At 42.6% G+C, this 23,806-nt stretch overlaps 1 protein-coding gene across 1 annotated transcript in view; it reads left to right on the top strand.

The window, feature by feature from the left end:
• Nucleotides 1-3,175: 3,175 nt before the first annotated feature.
• Nucleotides 3,176-23,806, top strand: part of MANBAL (mannosidase beta like) — a 28,695-nt gene continuing 8,064 nt past the window's right edge. The window contains exons 1-2 of the mRNA XM_049869431.1: nt 3,176-3,223; nt 15,898-16,100. Of these exons, the coding sequence (XP_049725388.1) occupies nt 15,951-16,100 (150 nt within the window). The 5' untranslated portion in view covers nt 3,176-3,223; nt 15,898-15,950. The remainder of the gene's footprint in view (nt 3,224-15,897; nt 16,101-23,806) is intronic.

The following is a 23,806-nucleotide window of genomic DNA, read 5'->3' as shown; positions in this document are numbered from 1 at the left end:
TGCTCCAGTCTCTGCCTCTGTCATCACATGTCATTCTCCCTGGGTGTCTCTGTGTCTTTATGTCTTCACAGGGCTTTCTTGTAAGGACCCCAGTCATTAGATTTAGGGCCCACCTAGTCCAATATGACCTCATCTTAACTTGATTACATCTGCAAAGACCCTATTTCCAAATAAAGGCACGTTCACAGGTACCAGGGGCTAGGGCTTCATCATCTTTTTTGGGGACACAATTCAATCAGCCACACATATCTATCCATCTATCCACCTTCCAAGATGGCTTCTTCACTCAGCAGTCTGATGTCTCTTTCTTACCACGTGGCTTGGGCTTTTCACAGCACAGTGGCCTCAGGGTAGGAGCACTTCTTACTTGGTGGTTGATTTCCAGGTCAGTTAGATGCCAAGTCTGAAACAGGCACGGTGTCACTTCTGCTGTATTCTATTGCTCAAAGCAGTCACACAGTAGAAGAGCATGTGGAATGGGAAATACTGTTGCAGCCCATCCGTCATCTTTAGAAAAAACAATACCCTACGAAGCGCGTAATCAGGGAAGTCTTTTCTGAAAAGGTGATATTTGGGCTGAACCCTGAGAGACGAGATAGAGCCAGTCTTGTGAAGAGCCAGGAGAAAACAGCATTCCAGGCTATAGATCAACAAAGGCAAAGGCTCAGAGTTGGAAAAGTAAGCCTGATACCTCTCCTTTCTTTTGCCATATCCAAACCCAGCCCATCCTCTGGGGCCCACCTTGAACCTGCTTCCGCCATGAAGCTGTCTCCAATCTCCCAGCCCATGCTGATCTTTCCTCTTGGCTCACAGTCTGTGATGCTCATCTGGCATGCACGAGTTGACCCCTTAGTGTAATGGTTATGACGCCTTGGGGAAGTTGCTGAACTTTTCCAACCCTTGATTTCTTCATCTTTAAATGGGGATAATAATACCGATGTTATGGAGTTGGGTTTGGGGGCAGGGGTATTGATATATGTAAAGTGCTTGGCACCTAGGGAATGCTCAATAAATGGCAGCCATAATTATTCATTAAAAACTGGCTTATCCTGTCATCTGTTAACCTAGTTTAGAAATTTTTTCAGAGCAGGGACCATGCCTTTTTCAACCTTTTCCTCATTCATAGTGCAAGCACTGTGCCTCACGTAGATATTAAGGATATGAACAAGCATGTCACAAAGCTTTCTATCATGCTATGGTGCTAATGGAGTCATACAGGACACAGAGATGAACAAGACTCAGCGGGAGCCCTCCAGGAGCTTCCAGAGAGTAAGACAGTATCTGTGCCTACAACAGCCACACAGTGGCTCTTTTATATTTGGATATAGAGAGTAACATGTTTCAAAGCACCTGCACATTTGTGTTTCCTATGATCCTGCTCACTCATACCCCATAGTGAGCCCCTCAGGGGCAAATACCAGTCTTGTCCTAAATATCTGAACCTTCAGGCCTCTGTTTCTCCCATCCACCCTTCAGCTAATCTTATGCTCCAAACCCTTTCCCACCCCCCGTCATGCTCTTCCCTCCTTCTCTTTGCCTTCATTTCTTAGCTTAAATGTCACCTCCTCAGAGAGGCCTTCCCTGATTACCCTGTCTTGATTTTATCCCCCATGTTGTTTATTTTCTGATGGTTTCCCCTTCTTTCTTAACACATTTTAGTTTCTAAATATACATTTATCCATGCAATTGATTAGCGGGAATGAGACATTAACCCCTAGTCTATAAGCTCAGAGATGGTAGGGACCTGCCTACCCACCACTGTCTTCCCAGTTTCGGGGTACCTGATCCATAGTAGAAACTCCATACGTATTTGTTGAATGAATGAATGAATTCTGCATCTTTGGATCCTCATAATACCTCATATAGTATGGGATTAGTGAATTATAATCATTTCTGTCTTCCAAAAAAGAGTGAGCTCCTTCAGGCTGAGCTAGGTCTTATCTTTTTTTTTGAATTTCCAGCATCCAGCCGCTCCTCCTTGAGCCTTTATGTATTAGTTATCTACGCTCCATAACAAATTACCCTAAAACTTAGCAGTTTAAAACAATAACATTATCTTCCACAATTCCCACAGGTCAGAAATTCAAGAGAGAGTTTGCTGGGTGTTTCTGACTCAATGTCTCTCATGAGGTTATTTTCAAGATTTCAGGTCCCCAGGTCACAGTCATCTGAAGGCTTCCTCGGGGCTGGAGGATTCACTCAAGGTGGGTTATCCACATGGCTGGCAAGTTGGAGCTGGTTGTTGGCAGGAGACTTCAGTTCTTCTCCACGTGAACCTCTCCATAGAGCTGTTTGAGTGTTCTCACAAGATGGCTTCCCCAGAGCGAGAGATCAAAGAGAGATCAGACAGAGCTACAAGGTCTTTTATGACTTAGCCCTGGAACTCATAAATTCTCTCCTTTCCACAATACCCTATTGGTTCTACAGATCAGTCCTATTCAGTGTGGGTGGGGACTACACAGTGACATGGATACCAGGAGCCAAGAAGCATTGTGGGCATCTTAAAGGCTGGTTACCATATTGACTAAATTTGGTCTCCGTTCCTCCCACTACTTGTCCCCCTCCCCCACCTCCCATTCTCAATCACGGAGCCCTGTTTCTTGTCTTCCAAACGCTATCACATTGCATAATTGCATATTCATTTAATTATTTTAGTCTTTCCCTCCACAAGACTGTAAGCTCCATGAGGGCAGAGCCTGTGTCTGTCTGGTTCAGCATTGTACTCTCAGTGACCCAACAAGGCAGGTGATAATTATCTGCTGGTCAAACGAACAGGTGATTACGGAATGAATGATGCTTTTCCCCATCCCCCTGAAGAAACTATATATAGCATACAGCCGGCGCTCGGTGAATGTTTTGGAACAAACCGTAATTATTTCTGTCTGAATTATAAGAATTTGCTTCTGTTTGTCTCCCTGCTGCACTTGTAGGCTCCTAGCTCACAGAATTAAAGACTCTACCACCATAAATATTTGCGGAAATGGGTTGAGCTGATAACAAGGCTCGGAGAATCCAGAGAGTCTGGACCTCACTTCCCCAGGCCGCTCCCTTGGCTCAAGCTCACACTACTAGCGCAAAGATCCGACAGAGCCCCGGCGTACCCGCCCAGCCGAGCCCTAGCAACGCGGGCAGAGCTGAGCCTCCCGGTTGCTAAGGGTGCGTCACTTCCGGGACCCAGGGTCATGGAAACCACTTCCGGGAGAGTGGAGCGGCGGCAAGGCAGGTGAGTACGGTGGCGCCAGCGGCGGAGCCTGGGTCTCGGGGCGGGGCGGAATGGGGGACGCGGTGGGACAGAGAGGGGCCGTTTCGGGCGCGGCCGCCAGCTTGTCCCGGGCGATGCCACTTGGTTGGCCAGGGCGTTTCTCTGCGCGAGGCGTGAATAACTTCCCAGAGCGCCAGTTAGAAAGTTACTTGCAGAGTGGAATCCGAGGCCCAGGGAAACCGAAGCATCGCCTGGTCCCGCCCGACGCTGTGGTTCAGAACCTAGACCAGAACCCAGAGTTCTCATCCCCCTTGGGGCCTTTCCTTCCACCGGGGGAGCGTTAGTGAGGAGCCTGGGCTCGGGAGTAGGTCTGGCGAGTGTGCCCGTCTTGTGTTACCGTGAGCAAGTCACATCTATTGTTCTCAGTTTCCTCCTCTGTAAAATGGGCATGTAGGGTTGTCCTGGGATTAAATGAAGTGAGTGTTGCCAAGGTAAGAACCCACCCAGTACCCAGCAGTTCCGCGGAACAAAGGCCAGGCTGTCTGCTCTGGTAAAGATTCCAAAAAACCAAAACCAAACCCCGTACCGTCCAGTCGATTCTGACTCATAGCGACCCTATACCACAGAGTAGAACTGCCCCATAGAGTTTCCAAGGAGCGCCTGGCGGATTCGAACTGCCGACCCTTTGGTTAGCAGCCGTAGCACTTAACCACTACATCACCCTAGAAAATACTTACGGGGCAGTTCTGCTCTGTCATATGGGTCGTTATGAGTCGAAATCCACCTGATGTCACCTAGCAACAGCAGATGCGCAGTTCGTGTTGGATGAATTCTTTTAAAAGAAGCCGGAAGTTAGTATGTAACATCCACAAGTTTTAAATGGTGGCAACAAATTCCGATTTAATTGTATTTTGCGAGTTACCGGTTACAGACCATTGGCAGCCAAATGTGACTTTGCTCAGGAAAATGGCAAAAGTTTCCACAGGACAAAATTCGAACTCACCTCTGAGCAGTTCTTGAAAATTTGTTGTACTGGAAATTTGGGTATACACCTCATTACTATAAGGCAGCCTAATTTGTGACACTGGCTTTATATTCCTCAGTCTGTTTCAGTGGGATTCTCAGAACAGAGTTTTAAAAATCACTTCATTAGAAGCCAAGAATCCCCTACCAACATATTATACTACACTGGGGAAAGGTGGGAGATGGTGGGGCCTCTGGCTTTTCCGGTTTCAGAGACCATTTAGTTACTGTTCGGTAATTCTGGCAAGTTTATATGTCTCAGGTGGGTGGGCTGGTTTGTTGGTTATTCATTCATTTATTCGATCAACCAGTCATTTATATCACTGGATTTATGAACTTATTTTGTACTTTGGGTTATAATTCAGTACTATTTATTAGTTTTTTAATTAATATTTTGTTTTATTTTTGGTGAAACTATACGTATCAAAACCTGCTCCCTTTCACATTTCTAAACATAGTGGTCAGTAACATTGGTTACATTCTACACATGTCAACATTCTGGTGGTTTATGTCTTCATTGTTTCACTCCCATTTAAACTCCCTCCCTCCTCCCTGCTCTCTATGCTTTAAAATAGCTGTTGACCCTTTGGTCTTATATAGATTTTTTTTTTTTTTTTTTTTAACGCAGTACTCAAGGGTGACAGTTTTTACTTTAGAGCTAAACTCTTTAAAGAGGACTTCAGGGGATATGTAGTTCCAATTCAGGGTTTGAAGAGTAACTCAGGGCCATAGTTTTGGGGACCCTTCCAGCCTCAGTAGGTCCATTAAGTTTGGATTCTTTAAGAATTTGAAGTTATGCTCCACATTTTTCTCCCTTTCTGTCAGGATCCATCTGTTGTGTCCCGGATCAGAACGTTTGGTCGTGGTAGCCAGGCACCATCTAGTTCTTCTGGTCTCAAGATAGAGGGGGCTGTGGTTCATGGAGACAGTTAGTCCTGTAGTTAGTACCTTCTCTTATTCTTGGGTTTCCTTCTTTGTCTTTTGTTCCAGACGAATAGAGACCAATGGTTGTATCTTAGATGGCCATTCATAAGCTTTTAAGACCCCAGACACTACTCGCCATACTGGGAGCTAGAACATAAACTTTAAGAACTATATTATGCCGATTGACTAGATTGTCCCACGAGACCATGACCCTAAGTCCTCAAACCAAGAGAACTAATCTGGTGAGGTGATTGGTTATGTCTAATTAGTATCAGCATCTGTAGTCCCCTCCCCCCAGTTTATTGTTTATTGTTATTGTTGCAAGATTATAAGGTAGCATTTCCCATTTCATCCTTTTTTCTTATGTACAGCTTATTGACATCAATTAATTAGTCAAGCTGTGCAATCTTCACCCATATTTGGTGCCACCATCCCTGTTACCATAAACAAAAAGTGCCTGTTACCTAGATAATACTTCCCCATCCCCCCACTCCATAACCACTAATGAACGTTAGTCTCTGTATATTTACCTATTCATGTCATTTCATAAAAGTGAGAACGTGCCAAAGTCATACTTGTCTTTTTGTGATTAACTTACTTCAGGTTCATCCATGCTGTAAGATGTTTCAGGAGCTCATTTTTCTTTATCGCTGAGTAGTATTCCATCGTATGTGTGTACCACATTTTGCTTATCTGTTCATCCGTTGATGAGCACTTAGGTTGTTTCCATCTTTTCATTATTGTGAGTGGTGCTGCAGTGAACACAGATGTGCATATATCTGTTCGTGTCATTTATATTACATAGATCCCTAGAGTATCTACCTAGAGTGGAATTGCTGCGTCAAATGGCAGAACTACCTTTAGTTTTTTGAGGAACCACCAGACTTTTCCGCAACGGCTGTACCACTTTGCGTTCTCACCAGCAATGGGTTAGAGTTCCAATTTCCCATATTCCCATTAACACTTGTTATTTTCTTTTTCCTGTTTTTAAATTTAGTCATTCTAGTGGGAGTGAAATGGTAGTTCATTGTGGCTTTGTTTTGCCTTTCTCTGATGGCTAGTGACATTGAGCATCTTTTCATGTGTTAGTTGGCCATTTGAGCATCCTCTTTGGTGATGTGTCTGTTCATGTCCTTTGTCTTTTTGTTGTTAAGTTTTATACGTATTTTAGATATTAGACCCTTATTGATTATATTATTCGGGAAGATTTTTTCCCGATAGGTTATCTTTGAACTTTTTTGATAAAGTCTTTTGAACATAAGTATTTAACTTTTATGAGGTCCCAGTTACCTATTTTGTTTCCTGCTGTTTGTGCATTCGTTGTTGTGTTTGATAATCTTACTGAAGAAAAATAGGTCCCAAAGTTTTACTCCTATATTTTCTTCCAAGAACTTTATGATTTTAGATTTAACATTTAGGTCCTTGATCCATCTTGAATTAGTTTTTGTGTATGGCATGAGGTGTGGATCTTGCTTCATTTTTCTGCATGTGGAAACCAGTTTTGCAAGCACCATTTGTTGAAGAGACTGTTCCTTCCCTATTGAATCGATTTAGCTTCCTTGTCAAAAATCAATTGACCGTAGATGTTTGGATTTATTTCCGGTTTTCAGTTCTATTCCATTGGTCTGTGTGTCTATCATTAAACCAGTATTAGGCTGTTTTGATATAGGGTCACTATGAGTCGGAATCGACTCTACGGCACTGGGTTTGGTTTTTTTGTTTGTTTGTTTAGGCTGTTTTGATCATTGTAGCTGCATAATATGTTTTGAAGTTGGGATGTGTGAGACCTCCTACTTTGTTCTTCAATATTGTTTTGGCTATTTGGAGTCTCTTGTCTTTCCATATAAGATGAGGATTAGTTTTTCCATTTCTGTACAGAATGCTGTTGGAATTTTGATCAGGATTGTATTGTATCTGTAGATGCTTTGGGTAGTGTCAATATTTTGACTATAGTAAGTCTTCTAATCCATGAGCACGGACGCCTTTCCATCTGTTTAGGTCTTTAGTCTTTTTCAGCAGTGTTTTCTAATTTTCATTGTACAGATCTTTCACATCCTTGGGTAAATTTATTCCTAACTATTTTATTCTCTCATGTGCTGTTGTAAATGGAGTTGTTTTCTTAACTTCCTTTTCAGATTTCTCATTGCTGGTGTCTAGAAACCTGACTGGTTTTTGTGTGTTTACATTGTATCCTGTAACTTTGCTAAATTCCTCTATTGTTCTGGAAGCTTTTTAGTAGATCTTTGAGATTTTTCTATGTATAGGATGATATCATCTGTGAATAGACATAGTTTTACCTCTTCCTTTAAATTTGAATACCTTTTATTTCTTTTTCTAGCCTTAGTGCTTTTGCTTAGACTTCACGTGCAATATTGTATAGTGGTAAGAATGGGCATCCTTGTCCTATTTTTGAGGGAAAAGTTCTCAATCTTTCTCCATTTGGTATAATGTTAACTGTTGGTTTTTTATAAATGTCTTTACTCATGTCGAGGAACTTCCCTTTTATTCCTGTCTTGTTGAGAATATTACTTTATTAATTTTGTTTCAACTTTGGCCCTTGGGAGCTCTTTCAGTTGGTCTTGCATCTCTTTGACATACCCCCATTATTGTGGGTTTTTATTTTTTTGCTTTCTGACAGTATATAGATGCTTTAGGTTTATCTTGAATATTTCTTGCCCCAGTCCTACAATCATTCATTTCTCCAAGGATCCCTGGTTCCTTTTATTTGTCTGTGATTCATTTTGAGTTTATTTTTTATTTGGCATGAGGCAAGGGTCCAACATCGTTCTTTTGCATGTGTAGTTATCCCAGCACCATTTGTTGAAAAGACTGTTCTTTCCTCATTGAATGGTCTTGGCACCCTTGTCAAAAGTGAAATCAGCCATAGCCAGTAGAAGAAATGAATTCTTGGTACATGCTACAATATGGATGGAGCTGGAAGACATTATGCTTAATGAAATAACTCAGTCACAAAAGGCCAAATATTATATGACCTCACTTATGTAAAAAGATAAGAAAAGGCAGAAAAGGCAGTTTATTAGTGGTTACCAGGGGCAGGAAGGAGAGGGAAAAGAGGGATCAACGGTGATGGAAAATCACATTGATTGAGGCTAGGGTTGCACAGCTGATTATTGTAATTGCTGTCAATAAGTTGTACGGCAGCGAAGAGTTGAATTGGCAGAAGTCGTGTGACAGGTTTATTTATAACAATGACAAAAAAAAAAAAGAGTATCTGCTGAGTCTGCTTATGTACAACCACACACTTCATGGAATTTGGTTTCTTGGTTTGGAGGTCGAGGGTCATGGTTTCCTGGGATATTTCAGTTCATTAGCCCAATAACATGTTTAATGCCTCTGTTCTACCTCTAAGTTTGTTACGTAGTGCCTGGGATCTTAAAAGCTTGCAAGTGGCTGTCCAAGTCACAATGATTAGTCTCTATTCACCTGGAGCAACAGGGTAAGGAGGAGAGTCAGGAACAGGAGGAGGAAATAGAATGCGGGGCCAATTGCCTCCATGAACAACTGCCTCCTTTGCCATGAGACCAGAGGAACTGGATGGTGTCTGGCTACCATTACTGAATATTTTGATCAAAGATTCTATAGAAGAATCTTGATCAAAAGGGGGAAAATGCAGGACAGAATTTAAAATTCTCATGGATTCCAGACTTCCTGGAGCCACGAAAGTTAGATAAACCCCAGAAACTATTGCCCTGAGATAATCTTTGAACCTTTAACCAAAAAAATTCCCTAAAGCCTTCCTGAAACCAAACAGTAAAAAAAAAAATTTTTTTGGAGTTTACCTTAATTAGTAAAAAAATGTCTGCCTTGAGCGTTATGCCCTTTTAAGAACTATCTATATGGAATCATACTGACAGCAGTAACTTGAAAGATCATATAGGAACCTTAGGGGTGGTGAATTTGTGTTAATGGGGGAGGAACAACTCAAAAAAGGAGGATGAGGATGGTTGCACAGCTCGAAGGATGTAATCAGTGTCACTAAATTGCACATACAGAAAATGTTGAATTGGTGTGTGTTTTGCTGTGTATATTCTCAACAACAATAGCAGAATACTTGAATTAAAAAAAAAATCAACCATAGATATGAATGTATTTTTAGAGTCTCAGTTGTATTTCATTGATCTATATGTCTGTCCTTATGCCATTACCACACTGATTACTATAGTTGTGTAGTTAAGGTTTGAAATCAGGAAGTGAGTCCTACAACTTTGTTCTTTTTAAGATTGTTCTTGCTATTGGCAGTCCTTTGCCATTCCATATGAATTTTTCTGCAAAAAAGGCAGTTGGAATTTTGATAGGAATTGCAATGAATCTGCAAATCGCTTTGGGGAGTATTGTCATCTTTGTCTTTCAGCTATGTTTTATAATTTTCAGGATATAAGAGTTGTACTTCTTGGTTACATTTATTTCTATGTATTTTGTTCTTTTTGATGCTGTTGTAAATGGAATTGTTTTTTATTTCGTTTTCAAATTACTCATTGAAAAAAAAAATTTTTTTTTTTAAGTGTATAAAATACAACTGATTTTTGTATAATAGCCACTGCCATCAAGTCGATTATTGATCTTGTATTCTGCAACTTTGAGGAACTCATTTTTTTAGCTTTAATAGTTTTGTTTTTTTTTTTCTGTGGATTTTTTAAAAAGAATTTTATGTAAGATCATGTTATCTGTGAATAAAGATAATTTTACTTTTTCCTTTCCATCCTGGATGCTTTTTATTTCTTTTTCTTGCTTAATTGCCCTGGCAAGAACATCCAGTACAATATTGTAGAGATGTGTTGAGAGTGGACATCCTTCTCTTGTTTCTGACCTTAGAGGGGAAAACTTTCAACCTTCACCATTAAGTATGATGTTAGCTGTGGGTTTTTCACAGATATGTTAGGTTGAGGAAGTTCCTTTCAGTGCTTAGTTGGTTGAGTATATTTATCAGAAAGGGTGTTTGATTTTGTCAAATATATTATTTTTTTGTGCTTTTATGAGATAATCATATGTTTTTCCCCCTTCATTTTATTAATATGGATTACATTGATTCATTTTCATATGTTGAACCAACCTTGCATTCCTGGGATAAATCTCACCTGGTCATAGTGTATAATCCTTTTAATATGCTGTGATTTGAATTTGGTTTGCTAGTATTTTGTTGAGTATTTTTGCATCTATATTGATCTGTAGCTTTCTTTTGGTGTCTTTGTCTGGCTTTATTATCGAGGTAATAATTGACCTCAGAGGATGTATTAGGAAGTGTTTCCTTCTCTGTTTTTTGGAAGAGCTTGAGAAGTATTGGCATCATTTCTTCTTTAAACATTTGGTAGAATTTACCAGTGAAGCCATATGGTCCTGAGCTTTTCTTTGTTGGAAGTTTTTTGATTATTGATCAATCTTTTTACTTGTTTACCTGTGGTTAATTCAGATTTTCTATTTCTCCTTGAGTCAGTTTTGATTAATTCGTGTGTTTCTAGAGTCTCAATTGTATTTCATTGATTTGTTCATTTTATATAGATTATATGATTTGTTGGGATAGAAGGGTTCATAGTATTCTCTTATAGGGATAGAAGGGTTCATAGTATTTTCTTTTTTTCCCCTCTAAGCTCGGTAGTAGAAACCCTGGTGGTGTAGTGGTTAAGTGCTATGGCTACTAACCGAAAGGTCAGCAGTTCAAATTCACCAGGCACTCCTTGGAAACTCTGTGGGGGCAGTTCTACTCTGTCCTGTATGGTCGCTATGAGTCTAGATCAACTCAACGGCAACAGGTTTTGATTGGTTAAGGTCAGTAGTAAAGTCTCCCTTTTCATTTCTGACTTTAATACTTTGAGTCTCCTTTTTTTCTTGGTCAGTCTATCTGAAGATTTGCCAGTTTTGTTGATCATGTATGTATGTTTGAGGACCTCCACTTGGATGGAAACGCCATGAAGGCAGGGACTAGAATAGTGACTGACACATAGTAGGTGCTCCTGGCATTCAGGGATGAGTCTTACGGGGTCTATATGACATTTTCTTCCATGTTTGGTGATAAGTGGGTGTGTACTTTTCATTAGCTTCTGATAGGGGCTTGGTGTTCCCCTAGTGTATAAAAAACCCTGCCCTTAAGCAAGCCTGGAACACTATAGGGCTAGAGACATTGCAGTGATGTTAAGCCAGCCACAGCAGCCAGAAAGCCCAGTTGTGCCCTGTCTCGTGTGTGAGCTTCATGAAGACCCATGGCCTCTCAGCTCCTTGTCCTCCTCATTGTTGAATGAGGCATTTGGGTGAGGCATCTGTTCTTGCTTTAAAGGTGAGAAACAGAGGCAAATTCTTAGTCATTATCAAATATTTATGCGTCGGGCCCTGGACAAACTGAAGATGGACACAAGGTCCCTACCGCCCGGGAGCTTATAATGAATCAAGTAAAAAACAGTAGAATCTGGTGTTTCTCAAACAATGAGATAAACATTTTAAATTTTGACCGAAGGCATGCATACTTGGATGTAGATGGATATAACTGGAAAAAAAACAAACAAAAAAATCCAAAAAACAAAACATGTCAGGGCGCAGCACTGACCCTAACTAATGTGACACAATGTGATGTTTTCTGTTATAATTTAGTTCATCAAATAAAATTTAAGAAATAAAGTGCTGGTTGCAACCCACTAAACAGTGTCTGTGGCTCACTAATGGGTCATAGCCTGCAGTTTGAAAACCATTGACCTAGTAGGTAAGAACTAGTGTGCTGGAGGAGCCAGCTTGCCTGAGTTTGAGTCCTGACTTTGCTACTTACCAGCCAAGTAATCCCTGGGTAAGCCAGGGAACCTCCCCAGGCCTTGGTTTTCTCATCCTCATTAGTAATCACCCACGTCCCTGAGTGGGTTGTGAGATGAATGAGATGCTGACTGTAAAGTGCTGTACACAACACCTGGCAGATGGTTTGCTCACTGCTGCTGCTGCAGCTGCAACGATGGCAGGGGAGAAAAGCTTTTCACAGGGAGCCTGGGGGATAAGTGCCTCCTTCTTGAGATTGGGAGGATGAGTAGGAGTTCTGTAATCGGGAAAGGAAGACCCAGAAATACTGGCAGCCAGACTGGAAAGTAAAGCACAGGGATGCAGAGAAAATGATGAGAGTTTTAAGGCATACACAATATATGTAGAGCGTTTTATGTTTTTCAGAACCTTTTTACAACCACCCTCCCGTTACATCTGTGCTGTCCAATATGGGAACCTCTGCCACACGTGCTTATTTATATCTAAATTGATTACAGTTAAATAAAACTAAAAATTCATTTCCTTATTCACACTAGTCACACACATATCAAGTATTGAACAGCCACATGCAGCTGGACCTTCTACTGCCATGTCGGAGAGGGCAGATACAGAACGTTTCATCATCACGGGAAGTTCGATTGGACAGTGTTTCATTAAAACTAAAAAAAACTAAACCCATTGCCATGGAGTCGATTCTGACTCATAGCAACCCTATAGGACAGGGTAGAACTGCCCTGTAGGCTGGTGGATTCGAACTGCCAACCTTTTTGGTTAGCAGCCAAGCTCTTAAACATCATGCTACCAGGGCTGTAACAAAGAAAGGAAGTAGATACGGCATGGATTTTTCTTTTGAAATTTATTCATTGTTTCAGTAATATTCCAGAAAATTAAAACTCAAAACCCCTTCACCTTACATTTTCCTGTGACCTCTTTTGATCTTTAGCCACACAAAATCGCAGTTTATACGTACATGGTTGCAATCAGTGTTTATTCAGTTGTTTATGTTTTTTCGATTAATATTATTTTGCAAAGACTTTCCACTGATCCGATATAATTGCCATTTTAATGAAGGGGGAATATGCCATGAAGCACCATAATTGGGTTAAGTGCTTCCTTATTATTGGGCACTTTAGTTGCTTCCTGTTTTTCAGTATTATGAATAGTGCTGCCATGAGCTTATTTGCACCTGGAGCCTTTTTCTTCTTTTGAATTGTTTCCTAACTATAAATTCTAGGAAGTGAGTTATTCAGTCAAAGGATATAATCGCTTTTATGGCTCTTGTTATATATTGCCTAATTGCCATTAAAAAAAAAAAAAAGCCAGCTTGAATGCATTATAGCTTTGAATAGATATTATTGTGATTGCTTGGCTTATGAGAACATGAAGTCGCAGAGAAGGGATCAGCCCTTAGCGCAGCTCCTTGCTGATAGAGCCAGGGCTTGTGCCCATGTTTCTCCACTCCTGGCCCCAACTTTCTATTGGCCTATTCCAAATATTCATAACATTGTTGCTATTAGTAATACTAATAAATGTAGTATTGGCAAGACCAGTAAGCATGTTGCAGTCTTAAGCATAAAGTTTGGTGCCAAGGTCATTTTAAAAAATGTATACTTTATGAAATGCAACTGTAAAGAAAGGAGTCTTTGGAAATGTTGGTATTCTAGTGGGGGTGCCCTGTAGGCTTTACTCCAGGAAAGCTGTTCTCACAGCCACCCTGGAGTTCACTTCAGGGCCGGTTTATGAGCTACCCCACACAATTGGCCTGGTATCTGAGCGTCATACCTTGTATTTGACCAAAAATGGCATTCCTGAGCTTGGTGCCACACCTGATTCACCACACTTGTATCCAAATGATGTTGGATTCTTTCCAGAAGCCAGCTCCTTCCTGAGTGGATGAAGGTCTGCCAGCTCTGAGGGCTTGGAAAAGAATGGGTCTCAGGCTTTGAAGGCTATTCCCAGAGAAGACAGAACTGATTTGAAAAGTGGCCACCTTGTTGGCGCAGGCACACGACTCCCAAAGTGACCAGGTCGTAAGGGAAACAATACATATTTGTGTGCATCCACTCCTGTTCACTTAGAAGATCATTTATATTTTCCTTCAGCCACTCCTCCAGGCTGTGAAAAGTTGCGAAGCAGTGAAGCAGCAGAACCAAGGTCGAGGAAAGTCTTCTGAACAGCCCCTTTAGCCCAAGGCCATTCCACAGAAATAGAATGTGGGCCCATGCCATTTGACATTTTCTGGTAGCCACATTAAAAAAGTGAAATTAATTTTAATAATATATTTCATTTAACCCAATATATATTACTTCAACAGGAAAATATTATTAAAGAGATATTTTACTTTCTTTTTGTATACGAAGTCTTTGAGTGTATTTACCTTAACAGCCATCCCAGTTCAGACCAGCTGGATTTCAGGTGCTCAGCAGCCACGTGTGGCTCGTGGCCACCACGTTGGATAGTACAGATTTAGTAGAAGATTGCATTGTGGCACAGATGTCTGAAATCACAAAGGGATGTCTTTGGAGTCAGGTGGATCTGATTCCAAAGTAAGTTTTCACCTTTCTTATTGGGGTGGGCAGAAGGAAGCTACTACTGAGTCTGTGATAGACCAGGACCTGTTCATTGATACAAGGGGTGGAGGAGGGCAGACAGACAGACTTGCAGGGGAGGTGCCACTTGAGCTCAGTCTCAGAGATGGGCCGAGGGGCTCGCTGGGCATGCAGAACGGGAATGGGCATTCCTGGCAGAGCGCACAGCTCAGGCAGAGGCCCGTTGCTCTGGAGAACCACAGAAACAGTTCTTTCAGCTCTTCAGGGTACTAGGAGTGGGGGGCCCTGGTGAAAGGAGAGGCTAAAGAGGTGGGGCGAGGCTGGACCTTCTACCACCAGCTGCCACCACCCCTCAGGTCCATGCCATCAGCATCTCTTGTCTGGATTAGTGGCAGTAGCCTCCGGTTCCTTCTCCTGATTGCTCCCCGACCCCCATCCATTTAAAATGTAAGTCAGATCATGTCACTGTGCTCAGAACCCTGTGGTGGCTTTCCATTTTACTCAAATCAGAAGTGTCAGGGTCTTGCAAGATCTGGCCCTGCCCCTTTACCTCTCTGATCTTACTACCTCCCTGAACACTGTCTCCTGGTCGCTCCTCTCTGGCCACACTGGTCCCTTCCCCTGCCCTGGGCCCATTATGTTTGCTTTTCTCTCCATGGGAATGTGCTTCTATCAGATATTCAGATGGCTTACTCACTTCACATCTCTGCGACTTCATTTCCATCTCTGTTCTTCTGAGAGGCCCTTCTCACCATCCTCTAAATAATGCCCTTTTTAGATTTTTTTCAAAATGTTATCACCACCTGGCATATACCTTCTCGATTTGTTCATCATCTGCCTCCCTCACGAGAATGTAGGCTCCAGGAAGACAGGGTTTGGTCTGTTTTGCTGACTCTTGCTCCACCAGGGCTTGGTGTTCAATAAATATTTGTTGAGTGAATGACTGGATGAATAAATGAATGAACAAGCAACACCTGGAACATGGCAGGCCATCAGTAAATGCGAGTTGATTTGAAATTTTTCTTGAAGTATTTCTTTTTGCATTTATTCACTTACCCTAATTTTATATTGAAAATTTTCAGCCAAAAAAAAAAATGTTGAAAGAATGGGATAGCTGTGCATATATCCTCCACTTAGATTCAGCAGCTGTTAACACTTTGCCACAGTTGTTTTATGTATTCTTGCAGGTACGTACATTTGTTTGTGGATGCTGAGCCAATTGAAAGTCAGTTGCAGAAACATGACACTTACCTCCTGATTTTAAAATATACAGTTACAGTAATCAAAACAGCCTGGTACTGGTATAACAATAGACATGTAGACCAATGGAATAGAATTGAGACTCCAGAAATAAATTCACACATCTCAGGTTAACTGATTTTTGACAAGGGTGCTAAGTCCACTCAATGAGAAAGAAACATGATGCTTACCCTTTGTATTTACAAGTTGGGTCTGGAGAGTGGTGAGTCTGGAGAAATCAGGCAGCGGCAGCTTGGGTCATGGCCTCCGACCTGGACTTCTCACCTCCCGAGGTGCCTGAGCCCACGTTCTTGGAGAACCTGCTGCGGTACGGACTCTTCCTGGGGGCCATCTTCCAGCTCATCTGCGTGCTGGCCATCATCGTACCCATTCCCAAGTCCTACGAGGCGGTAAGTCCTTTCTTGTGAGCCTCGGCTCCCTGGGCGCCTGGCTGGAATCTAGGTACTGCTAGTAGATACCGCAGCAGCCAAGATCAGCAGGGACTGTGCTGGGCTTTGTTGATTTAGTGTTCCCCCAAATTCCCATTTGGTGGCATTTGAACCCCATAAGTGATACTTTGTGCATCTGGTAAGCAGATTTTTATTTAGTGTCTACTTGATGTCAGTCTGCTGAAAGATGTAGTGTCTGCCTTCAAGGACCTTCTATTCCTTTGAGGCAAGCAGGTATTAGGCTACTCCTCATGTGTGCTTCCGTGAGAAGTACAGTGTTCTGTGAGGGTGTGCATTAAAGGGGAGGACCTGACCTTATCCTGGGGCAGAGGCTGAGCTGTCCTCCCAAGGAGGCAGCATTTGAACTGAGACAAGGGATAAGAAGATTTCTGCCAGGTGAAGTAGGGATGGGGCAAGCGCAGTGTTCCAGGGAGAGAGAACTGCATGTGCAAGGGACTGGAGGAGTAAAGGAACAGGCTAGTTCAAGGAACTGAATAAAGGTGACTAGTTGGAGCATAGAGAGGGAGAAGGGGACATGGTGAGAGGCATAGCCCAGGATGGCAGGGCCCAGGAGGGTTTTAAGTAAGACAGTGACATGATCAGACTGGCTTTTTTGTTTTTTTGATTCTTAAGTCTCTTTTATACATTCCCTGCCCCCACTTTTCTCATGACATTGGTTTGTTGGAGAAAGCAGATCATTTGTCCTGTACAGTATTGGCATCCAGGATTTGGCTGGTTGCTTCCTTGAGGTGTCATTTAACATGTTTCTCTGTCCCCCATATTTCCTGTTAACTGGAAGTTAGATTTTGAGGCTTGATTCAGTTCAGGTCAGATGATTTGATGAGAATAACTCCTGGCTGCTGCTATGTATTCCTTATTGTATGTCACCTCCAATAACTACTTGTGACAACACATGTGACATATCTACAGGGAAGCTCATTAGAGACTCATTGCACAGGGTTTTTACTGGGGGCTGGTTATTTAGGCACCCTCTGCCTAGTTGTTGTTGTGGTTAGGTGCCTTCGAGTCTGTTCCAACTCATAGCAACCCTATGGACAACAGAACGAAACACTGCCTGGTCCTGAACCATCCTTACAATCGTTGTTATGCTTGAGCTCATTGTTGCAGCCACTGTGTCAATCCACCTCGTTGAGGGTCTTCCTCTTTTCCGCTGACCCTGTAATCTGCGAAGCATAATGTCCCTCTCCAGGGACTGATCCCTCCTGACAACATGTCCAAAGTATGCAAGACGCAGTTTCGCCATCATTGCCTCTAAGGAGCATTCTGGCTGTACTTCTTCCAAGACAGATTTGTTCGTTCTTTTGGCAGTCCATGGTATATTCAGTATTCTTCGCCACCACTACAATTCAAAGGCGTCAACTCTTCTTTGGTCTTCCTTATTCATTGTCCAGCTTTCACGTGCATATGATGTGATTGAAAATACCATGGCTTGGGTCAGGTGCACCTTAGTCTTCAGGGTGACATCTTTGCTCTTCAACACCTTGAAGAGGTCCTTTGCAGCAGATTTGCCCAGTGCAATGCATCATTTGATTTCTTGACTGCTGCTTCCATGGGTGTTGCTTGTGGATCCAAGTAAAATGAAATCCTTGACAACTTCAGTCTTTTCTGCGTTTATCATGATGTTGCTCATTGGTCCAGTTGTGAGGATTTTTGTTTTCTTTACGTTGAGGTGTAATCCATACTGAAGGCTGTGGTCTTTGATCTTCATTAGTAAGTGCTTCAAGTCCTCTTCACTTTCAGCAAGCAAGGTTGTGTCATCTGTATAACGCAGGTTGTTAATGAGTCTTCCTCCAATCCTGATGCTCTGTTCTTCGTATAGTCCAGCTTCTCGTATTATTTGTTCAGCATACAGATTAAATAGGTATGGTGAAAGAATACAACCCTGACGCACACCTTTCCTGACTTTAAACCAATCAGTATCCCCTTGTTCTGTCCAAACAACTGCCTCTTAATCTATGTAAAGTTTCCTTATGAGCCTAGTACGTACCAAAATTCCAGACTTCAAGAAGGAAAGCCAGTGTTCAGCATAAACCATGTTGTTTGCACAGTTAAGGGACAGTGAGTCACTCTTATCAGTTCTGGAAGTTATGGGAACCTTCCTGAAATCCACGTTCCCAGATGCCAGCCAGGGGCCAACCTTTGAGCTTTTCTAAGAATAGTGGTCTCTCTGTGTTAACTCTTTTCTGCACACCTACAGTGTAATTAAAATATTTAGTAACTAAATATTGTTTTTTCCTAGTAACAGACTCAATGCAATTTAAGATTTCTTCTTGGTTCTTTATTGGCCTCGGAATATGTCCTAAGAGGGATTTACAGTCCAAGTACTGTGTTTAGTAATCCTTTTCTTTGCCATGGCTCATGTGCTTCAATTTGTTTTGTTTTGTTTTAAATAATTTTTATTGTGCTTTAAGTGAAAGTTTACAAATCAAGTCAGTCTCTCACACAAAAACCCATATACACCTTGCTACACATTCCCAATTACTCTCCCCCTAATGAGACAGCCTTCTCTCTCCCTCCACTCTCTCTTTTCATGTCCTTTTTGCCAGCTTTTAAATCCCTCCACCCTCTCATCTCCCCTCCAGGCAGGAGATGCCAACCTAGGCTTACGTGTCCACCTGATCCAAGAAGCTCACTCCTCACCAGTATCCCTCTCCAACCCATTGTCCAGTCCAATCCATGTCTGAAGAGTTGGCTTCGGGAATGGTTCCTGTCCTGGGGCAACAGAAGATCTGGGGGCCACGACCACCGGGGTCCTTCCAGTCTCAGTCAGACCATTAAGTCTGGTCTTATGAGAATTTGGGGTCTGCATCCCACTGGTCTCCTGCTCCCTCAGGGGTTCTCTGTTGTGTTCCCTGTCAGGGCAGTCATCGGTTGTTGGTGGGCACCATCTAGTTTTCTGGTCTCCGGCTGATGTAGTCTCTGGCTTATGTGGCCCTTTCTGTCTCTTGGGCTCATAATTACCTTGTGTCTTTGATGTTCTTCATTCTCCTTTGATCCAGGTGGGTTGAGACCAATTGATGCATCTTAAATGGCTGCTTGCTAGCGTTTAAGACCCCAGATGCCACTCTTCAAAGTGGAATGCAGAATGTTTTCTTAATAGATTTTCTTATGCCAATTGACTTAGATGTCCCCTGAAACCATGGTCCCCAGACCCCTGCCCCTGCTACGCTGGCCTTCGAAGCATTCAGTTTATTCAGGAAACTTCTTTGCCTTTGGTTTAGTCCAGTTGTGCTGACCCCGCCGTATCGTGTTCAATTTGTTTTTAATTTTTAGGAATTTTTTTTCTTTTTGACTTAATTTTATTTTGTAATTAAATAAACCATTTATATACAACATTTCTCAAAGTCAAAGCTATGTAACAAGGTACATTCACGGAAATTAAATTTCTGTACCCTCCACTATATTCCTTCCCTCCCCCATAGATAATCATTTTTGCTATTTTGATTTATCCACCCATTGTTTCTTTTTGAAAATATAAGCAAATACATATATATGTGTGTGTGTATTTATCTAAGCATATTTCCCCCTTTGATACACAAAAGATAGCCTACTATTAATAGCAAGCTATTAGTTTCACATCTTTTTTTCATTCAACAGTATCCAATATCTCCTGGAGATTATTATGTCCTGGAGATTCTGCTTACGAAGCTGGGAGGGCAATGGGGCATTTACTCATGTGCGGGGGTACCCTGGCAAAGGAGCAGGCTTGGTGGTAGGGATGAGAAGGGAACAAGGAACATGCTGAGTTCAATTTTAAACAGGAGCCTTTGAGATGTCCAGGTGGTTCTGTCGAGTAGGCATAGGCAGTTGAACTTCCGGGTCTGTAGTGGGAGGAGAGGCTTGAGCTAAGTGTTGACCAACATTTGGGAGTTGATGTGATTGGAGCCATTGGTGGGGATGAGGTCACGAAAGGAGAGAATATGGAGGAGGAGGAGAAGAGGGCCTAGGATGGAGGCTTGAGGAGCTCCTGCATTTAAAAATGGGACAGGTAGGTGAGAAGGAGCAGCCAGCAAGGGCAGGGAAAGGCTCATGCCTCTAGGTTGTTCTGTTCATCTCCTTTCTTACTCTCGTATTTTGAGAAGGAGGTCATGATGGGAGGTTTTCTACCCACAGTTGTATCACACTTTACAAATGTAATCCCTGTCCTCTTGGGCTCTGTCCTCACACACATGGCATGCTATTGGGTATTATAAATAACAAACATTTTTTATTGTCACGGCCACTGATGAAGCCTGCTAGGAGTCCCTAGAGGGGGAGATGATGAATGTTCTTGTTTTATAGGCAGAGATGTGGAGTCAGAGGTGTGTGGCCTTTTGGAGAGCTGGGAAGCTGCTTTCCTCCCATTGTGTTCTTAACCCTTTGAGGTGAGCTGCCGAGGACTGGGTCAGCTCAACAAACTTTTAGGCAAAGGATGCCCTTTATCTCTGTGAGGTTTTTGGTGGCACAGGTGGGTCGAGCTCTGTTGAGGCAGAGAGTTGACAAAGGGCTCAAAAATATGCCACATACACACACACACAGAAACTCACACAAACTGCCATTTACAGGTTAACTTGGGACAACAAGCTCATCTTTTAAAATATAAATATAGAACATCACATCTCATTTTCATTTTATCTTGCCGTTTAGGGGAATAAGGCTCACAGAAGTGAATTGTCCTCATAACTGAAGCTTACTGTTTTATTTTAGCTTTTTATTTTTAGGTTTTCAACGGATCAGTAGCAAAAATACTCAGTACCATTAATTTATATTTATATTAGTGCTTCAGGCCAGCAAATGGTCCCCAATTACATAGGGATTCCTCCTGCCAACTTTCTTCTTTGTGTCCCCATAAGGCAGTCTTCTCTCACAGCCAAACTCCTAAATAAGTGGAAGGAAACACTGTATTCTGTGCATGAACAAGAAGATTCCAAAGAAAGAGTGTTAGGACTGCTCCTTAGAGGATGTGCCTCACAGCTTACTGGGGTTTGGAATTTGGGTGGGGAGGGGGAAAACGAGGAGGGTAAGTTGGGAAGGGCGCTCTTAGGGAGGAAGGGAGCCTGGGGAGTGGGTACAGTTTGTGGGGGCCCCAGGCAACCTGCGGGCAGTAGGGAAGCACCTGGAAATGGTAAAGGGCAGGCGTTGGGAGAGGGGGCAGATGTGGGGGATGGAGGACCCAGAGAAAAGCTTGCTGTCTTTGCTGTTTTGCTTAGACCAACATCATCCGTCTTGCCTGGCCTATAGGAACAAGGTTGATTAGTGGCTTTTTGAGTCAGAACACAATAGTTTTGGCTCCAGATGATGGGAAAGCCTTTGAAAAGCAAAAGAATGTCTTTCCTGTTGTTCTAATAAGCTGATTTTTTGCAACTAGTTTATGACTTCAGTACTTCAATAGTTAGATTATTTGAAAGCTCATTTGGGGGTAATCAGGGAAGAAAAAAGAGAAATACAAATTCTTCCCACCCTACCCCCTTTCTTTTTCATGTTAAGAACAAGAACCAATTCGTAAAATCGAAACCGAAGTCCCTAGAATCATAATCCAAATAAGAATGTTTTCTCATTGACACCTCATTAAACTAAGACCCAAGAAATGAACATTTGAGCCTGATCGAGGCCTGGGGCCACACTTAATCCAAGCTTTTTCTTGTTGACTGGATTCTAAAATATAAGGTAGTAAATCCTCACACTACTTCTGTCTAGTCTAGGATGGCAGGTATGTTTTTTCTCTCACACCAAGTCTAATTATGGTGGCAATGGCGAAAAGGATTCTGGGCTGCTACGAGGCTCCAGAGGAAAGCTATTGATCAGTGATGTCTGCAGAAGCAAGGGGCTAGAGAGTGGTGGGGAGCTTTCAGAGCCCTGGGCTGTACCTCTAGAGGCTCTGATTCAGTTGTTTTTGACTGAAGCCTCTGAGTAGTAGTTATTAAAGTGCTCAGGTGATTCTAATACGCAGCCACTGATCTAATCCTTAGTTCATTTCCCTGAAGCAGAAACCGGTTTTGGGAGGATGGTAGTTGTTTAGTTTTAGCTGTGTTAAGTCTGATATAATGAAAGCAAGACATCCAAGTGGGAAAGAAAGAGCCAGCAAGAAGTCAGGTCTAGAGAGAGACCTGGGAATTATCCACACAGTATTATTACTTGAAAGAATGAGTTGCTGAGATTTCAGGGGAAATTAAAGTTCAGAAAAAACCTGAACTTGAAGTAGTTTATGTGCAACGGAGATATGTGGAAAAGATGCACGTTCTGCTTCAGAACCTTTGAACAGGAATGCAGCTGGGCCTCTGGAAGGGGCAGGAACTGGGGAGCCCATCGCTTATCATCTGCATCTTCCGGGCTGTGCTTCCATGGCCCTATGCGCCCTGCTCCCTCTGCCTCTGTCCCTGTGGTGAGATGCAGTATGACCACTGACAGCTCCCAGCTTGACAGAGTCTGACTTCTTGCTCAGTTCCAGTTCCAAAATCCCCGGCTTTGGACAGCTGTGGCCAGTAGGCAGGGGAGGGCAAGGTCAGTTCTCAGAGGAGCTGGAGATTAGACTCACTATCTCAGGAGACAGGGCAGAGTAGTGGGAAGAGGACCAGGAGGGTGCGGCCTGCCGGAAAACTGTCGAGGATTTCAAAGAGGACACATGTGAAACCTAGTCCCCACAGAGACTGGGAGATGAGAACGATCAAGAAAGCCCGGTGTTTGACTGCCGTGTCCAGGCAGCTGTCCTTCAGTGTTTGGTTTCAGTAGAACAAAGTTCTTATTAGGGAGCCACTGGAGCCCTAGTGGAAACCCTGGTGGTATAATGGTTAAGAGCTACAGCTGCTAACCAAAAGGTTGGCAGTTTGAATCTACTGGGTACTCCTTGGAAACCCTATGGGACAGTTCTACTCTGTCCTGTAGGGTTGCTATGAGTCTCAACGACTCAACGGCAATGGGTTTGGTTTGGAGCCCTAGTGATGCAGTGGCTAAGAGCTTGGCTGCTAACCAAAAAGTCGGCAGTTTGAATCCACCAGCTTCTCCTTGGAACCCTGTGGGGCAATTCTACTGTGTCCTAGAGGGAAGGGTCACTATGAGTCAGAATCAACTCGATGGCAACGGGTTTGGTTTTTGGATAGGCTTCAGGAGCCTCTGGGCTCCTGGAAGTTGTGTTCAAAATAGTGGTGTCTTTATGTTCAGGTACATTTTCAGGAGGAAATAGTCTATCGCTTTTCTCAAAGAAGAGTACAGTAGTTTAAGGGGATGGGAGCCTACTTCCAGGAGTTTAAGGAGTAGGTAACAAAGTAAAGGTTAAAGGCCATCTCTTCTTCCTTCCCAAAAGCCTGCCTGACCTTAGCTCCCCAGCCCTCCTTTGGTTCAGTTTTTATACAGAATGTTGCTCTGAGTCAACCCTAAGCAAGTGGGTGTTGACTTTTAGTTCAGCAACTCATGTAGCAGATAGTCAGTATTAGTTCATCTGGTAGTTAATCATAAACATTCATAGTATAGTTTAATGGTGTTTCCCTCTCATGATTAAAACATGTTCTTACCAAGGGGGGTGGGGAGAATGCTGACTGTTCTAATCTTTTCATATGTTTATGCCTCATTTCCCTAGCTAGATGCTAGCTCCTAGAAGGCAGCTACTTTCCTTTCCATGTTGTTGCCCTTGTTAATTGCTGTAGTCTCTTCTGGTAGTAATGGGAGACTCT

The sequence above is a fragment of the Elephas maximus genome, chromosome 25, assembly GCF_024166365.1.
Source record: "Elephas maximus indicus isolate mEleMax1 chromosome 25, mEleMax1 primary haplotype, whole genome shotgun sequence".
Lineage (NCBI taxonomy): Eukaryota > Metazoa > Chordata > Mammalia > Proboscidea > Elephantidae > Elephas > Elephas maximus.
This window is presented reverse-complemented; position numbering and strand designations above follow the sequence as displayed.